The sequence below is a fragment of the Porites lutea genome, chromosome 2 (genome assembly GCF_958299795.1).
Source record: "Porites lutea chromosome 2, jaPorLute2.1, whole genome shotgun sequence".
NCBI lineage: Eukaryota > Metazoa > Cnidaria > Anthozoa > Scleractinia > Poritidae > Porites > Porites lutea.
Genome location: NC_133202.1, coordinates 10904226 through 10909225, shown reverse-complemented (window position 1 = coordinate 10909225; position 5000 = coordinate 10904226). Strand labels below are relative to the sequence as shown.

The following is a 5000-nucleotide window of genomic DNA, read 5'->3' as shown; positions in this document are numbered from 1 at the left end:
GCTACCTGATTTTCTCATTTAAGTCTTGGTCTGCTCTACTTACGTAATAAAATCCATAAAAGTTCCCATCGGTTCCAAAGCTTGATTACGAAGATGTCTAAATTCAGTAACCAACTTCTCTCTGAGTCTGTCATCAATTACTGACACATTCAAGGGACCAGCTTCATTTTGAAGGAAATTTCCATAATCTGTACTCTGTAAGTGAAGTTTTAAGTCTGAAACATGACAAAAAGGAGTGCAGTCTTAATTTTAGAGTTACCATTGTGCATATGATCCAGTTGAAGGCATTGCCAGTAACACCTCTTTACATAAAGACAACCATGATAATAATGTTAACAATGATGACAACAACAATAATTATAATAATAATAACAACAATAATAATCAATGATACAACAACAAAGATATTTAGAGCATCATACAAAGTCAAGTGAAAACATCCTAAAAATATTAAAGGATAGAAAGAAAGGTTGAGTTTTAATCCAAAATATCATTCTTTACAACGGTGATCTGATTTCAGAAAATCACCCGAACTAATCTATTTTTCATGAAAGAAGTAAAACTAATCGGAATTGAAGGACATGTATGGAGGACATGGCATTTGAGAAATGTAGCCGTAGCTGGTCTTGAGACATATTTCGATAAAAACTACTAGATTAAATTCTAAATATTTTGATTTTTTAAGAATAAAGGGAACCAAATAATCATAATCATCAACTAAAAGTAGGAACTCCGATCACAAGAGAGCTAATTTTAACCATGGACATCACTTGCCTTCTAAGGTCTCGCACTGCGATAAATTAAGGTAATCACTTTGAGTTAGGACCCCGGATCTAAATCCTCTGACCAATCCTTCAAGATATCCATTGTCTACATTAAAAAACAGCTCATGAAATGATAACATTTGTGTTGTCTCTGCCATGTTTTTTCTGTCCAAGATGGCGGACCAGTCACTTGCTCCAGTCCTTCTCATTATCACAAGTCAGTCATGTGACTACCGCGATACTTGCGGGATTTACCGAGCAAGACTGGTAACAGGTACTCATATTTAGCGGGAAAATATGGCGGCATGAATTGGAAGATTTGATCAAATTCGAACGGAGATTGTGGCTTTTAACGTCGTTATTTGAAATCATATTTATACTTTCGTTCTTCCGATAAGTGTTCTTTGTTTCCTCTACTTCCTTATGGATCCTTCAGAAGTTGAATTCGTTGCAGAAAAGGAAAAAATATCGATCCTGACGAACTTCTCTGAGAACAAAATTTATTTGATCGGGGTAAGCTTTGTTTGTCGGTTTTAAAGTGCAGTGTAGAGTGGTTACTATGTAAGCTTATTACTCTGATATAGAATAAGTGGCGTTTTAGTGTGTACACACGTCAAGGATCGTATTGCTGTTTTTCAATTCAGGGGGACATAGGGCCTTTCAATGCATCCCTGCCAACGGAAGTGCCTCTCTGGGTGGCAATATTTCTAAAACGGAGAAGAAAATGCAGAATCCAGCCTCCTGATTGGATGGATGTTGGTAAGAGAAGCAGTTCAATGCAAGCAATTCTGTCATATTGCGTGGTCATCAGTTTTAAAGCACGCATCTGTGCAAGGTAGTCATTTGTAAAAGACAGACACTTAGGTTAGGTGCGATCCAGCGGGGAATGACACCCATGTAAAAGTGCCCCGGGGGGGTATTCCTGGGAATTCATGGTGGGGGTGTGCTGCCCGGTTCTCCAAATCCTGACCCTGTTTCGGACCAAAATGTTGTCATTTTCCACATGCCCTTTTTCAGACCAGACGTTGGCAGAAATTATGTTACCATTACTTAGATTAGAATGCCAACAAAAAGATTTCTTAAAATCCACCTCAAATTCGCATATTAGTCTTTCTTTCTTATTCATTTGGAATTGAAACAACAAATACGTTCATACATTCCCTGGAAAACCATACCCAAATTCAGAACAACGTGGACAAAGTCTAAACCCGTTTTCAGACCAAAACAGCGCAAAAACCATGGGGCAGCACATACCTATAAGACTCCTATAAGGCAGATATAAGGGAGTACCCCCTCCCACCAGGAAAAGTGATGGGGATGCTGGTCTTAGAATTTATTAAACCCTACAAGGAGACGAAAGTAAGCATGGCTCAGGCTTTATTTGACCCCCAAAGGAGGCCATACTCCAACAAAGTGTGACAGTATTTGCCTTTTAATTTTTTATCGGGATTTTTCTCCTCTCACAACCATAGAAATTTACAATTTCTACCCCTAAGTTAGGAGATGAGCATTCTGCCATTTGTTAAGGGAGACAACCCCTCCTGGGATGGATGTGACGTGGGGGAAGGGATAATTATTAAGTGGGTATCAGAAAGAGACACCTACCACTATGTATTACAGACCTTGTCATCATTTTGGAAGCCATCTTGACGAGTAGGCAACCACATGAGAAATTACGGTGTTTGTATTAGAATCTAATGTCAAATGATTTCTGTGAAATGGCTGTTCTGAAAAAAATGTGAATTGTAAACTAAAGCTTCACTCCTAATGATTCTCCTGAAAAAATATGAGGGCAATACATGCAGATACATGCGCTAGAACCACTTTTCAAAATGTTCGATACATTTGTCTCTAAAAATTTCTTTTCCCGCCAGCTAAAATTTCCCAGGAAAAACTGTGGAAAAATATACAAACACTGTAATTTCTCACAAGGTTGTCTTCTCGTCAAGATGGCTTGGCTTTGGCTCTTTCTAGGATAGACACTGCTGTGACCAGCACCAAGTGTCCATCCTAGAGAGGTATCTGTCTTTTATAGAGTCAAAGGCAGGGACCAACTCTGTAGCCTGTTTTAGAGCAGTATCCATCTTGAACGTAACATGGTGTAACTTTGTGTAAAGAGATTTTGTTGTCTAATGAATAGAAAGTCTGAGACATTTTTGTACAGTAACAGAATTGGGGCATGGCTGTGCTCCTACAAAGTTGTAGACTGCCCATTGAACAGAACCTGTGAAATCCAGGGTGCCCAGTACATGCAAAAACTAAGATTTCCTAGTCATCCAAGAGCAAAAGTAACAGCCTGGGGCCACCGGATGCTGCTAGAACAGTGCACAGCCCTGGTTGGGGAGAAAACATTCAAGGACTAAAAGGGTCTAAGTTATACTGTGTTTCACAGAAAGACTACAGGAACTCAAGGAGAAGGAGAAAGAGGCCGAGTACTTCACAAAAATGCCATCAAAACACTACATGGAAATTGCTTCCCTTCTTCTTAGCAGGTAACATGGAAGGATACAGTGTAACTAACATAAACTCCTCAATATGTTTGTACTACTACTGTTCTTTGAATAGCGAACTGATGAAGACTTAGACTTAGCATAAGAGATTAGTTGAATCAACCTGACATTTGGCTATTGTGTAGCTTTCTGCATGGGAGGTTCTGAGTTCAATTCCAAGGAGTGACCTCAAATCCTTGTTTGAACTTCCTTCCTTTAGTTTCTATGTAGCTGTAAGTAGCTTAAAATACAAATAAAACGGAGCACTGAAGAAGAGAGGGAGGTAAAATGAACACACCATCATCCTCAGGTTTGTCAGTTGAAGTACTGTTACAAGTTACCAATGAAAAAATAAGAACCTGTGCCTTCACCTTACGTTTATTTGTTCATGTGTATGTAAAGTAAAAGAAATGGGAGAATCTTTTTTCTCTATTAAAGGGGGGAACTTAGCCAGAGCACAATAGAGGCTTTATGGTTAAATATTTACAGTGGAGTGTATTGAACATTTTGAAACTTTTTATGTGACAGTGGTCTGATACAGCATAAATTATCTAAATTAACCTTTCTTTCTAGTGCTGCTGATGACATTCCTCATGCAGATGAGGTGCGCACATTAATCAAAGACATTTGGGACTTGAGGATTGCTAAACTTAGAAAATCTATTGACATCATGGTTAGCCAACAGGAAGTCTATGCACGGGTATGTATGGCCTTTTAATATTTTTGGACTTACTGACTCTTCTGTTAACCTCAGCTGGTTTTTCTCACTGTAAATCCTCTATAGTTATTACCCACCTCTCAAATAAGCTCCCCCCTCTTCAGGGAAAGAAAGTTATTAAGCCCCCTCCCTCTTATATCCCCTTCCCCTTTCCCCCTTATCCATATGATTATTACACTTCATGTGGACTTATCTGGTATGTTTTATCAGGTGCTGGAAGTTTTGACTTGTTTGTAATCTTCAGCTACATGACCTACAACTTCATGTGCCTGAGTTTTTCCACTCTGCATTCTAGTTCTTTATTGAAAAACTGATACCATCACCTTTGCTAAATTAAATACCCCCCCCCTCTCAAAAAAGCCCCCCATCTCTTTTAAGCCCCCACCCACCCCCCTCAAATGGAATAGAGGATTTATGGTTAAATTAACACCTGTCATATAGTGGGGTAAGGAACAATTCCCCAAATTTAAGGTAGTTGCTGTTTTTGCTTAAAAGGTGCTACAGTTTTTTTTACAGCACGTTTTTTAAGAGTGAATTCTACTCAGATGTCGTCACTTCTTTTCCTGTGTGTTTTGAGTAAGGAGTTACCTGTTCTGGGATGTGCCCTAGCACCATCTAACAGGGCTTTTGCTGAAATTTCATGAAATATGCTAGGGCTACGCTTTTGGTAGGCAGTGAATTTTATAGCTATGAAGTTCTTTTGGTTCTATTTTCCTTTTGTTTCCTATGAATTTTTAAAAGTCTCTCATGCTCACAGGGACAAGGGGGGGGGGGGGGGGGAATCCCCTGCCCCCAGGCCTAGTCAGTGCCAACTTACTAGTACTTTGCCTCCTTGTGACAACAGGAATTGGTACCATTCGCACCAAATGTTTACCCTGGGCACCCTAATTTCATTCTTATTAGGTTTAGTGCTTTTGGGTTCTGTAGAATTTTTCATATGTCACAGCCCTGCTCTATAGTAGTTCTGTTCATGGGCACTCACTTGCTGTTACAAACATTTCTTCACTCTAAATTGTCAAGTTCAATCCT

At 39.2% G+C, this 5000-nt stretch overlaps 2 protein-coding genes across 2 annotated transcripts in view; one reads left to right on the top strand and one right to left on the bottom strand.

Annotated features, from left to right (window-relative positions):
- Positions 1 to 958, bottom strand: part of LOC140927711 (V-type proton ATPase subunit d 1-like) — a 7382-nt gene extending 6424 nt beyond the window's left edge. Inside the window, exons 1-2 of the mRNA XM_073377387.1 lie at positions 775 to 958; positions 44 to 215 (exon numbers count right to left, since the gene is read on the bottom strand). Coding sequence (XP_073233488.1) covers positions 44 to 215; positions 775 to 922 — 320 coding nt within the window. The 5' untranslated portion in view covers positions 923 to 958. The remainder of the gene's footprint in view (positions 1 to 43; positions 216 to 774) is intronic.
- Positions 959 to 1052: 94 nt separating this feature from the next.
- LOC140926614 (DNA replication complex GINS protein PSF2-like) overlaps positions 1053 to 5000 on the top strand; it is a 4754-nt gene continuing 806 nt past the window's right edge. Inside the window, exons 1-4 of the mRNA XM_073376335.1 lie at positions 1053 to 1277; positions 1409 to 1523; positions 3157 to 3256; positions 3827 to 3953. Of these exons, the coding sequence (XP_073232436.1) occupies positions 1188 to 1277; positions 1409 to 1523; positions 3157 to 3256; positions 3827 to 3953 (432 nt within the window). The 5' untranslated portion in view covers positions 1053 to 1187. The remainder of the gene's footprint in view (positions 1278 to 1408; positions 1524 to 3156; positions 3257 to 3826; positions 3954 to 5000) is intronic.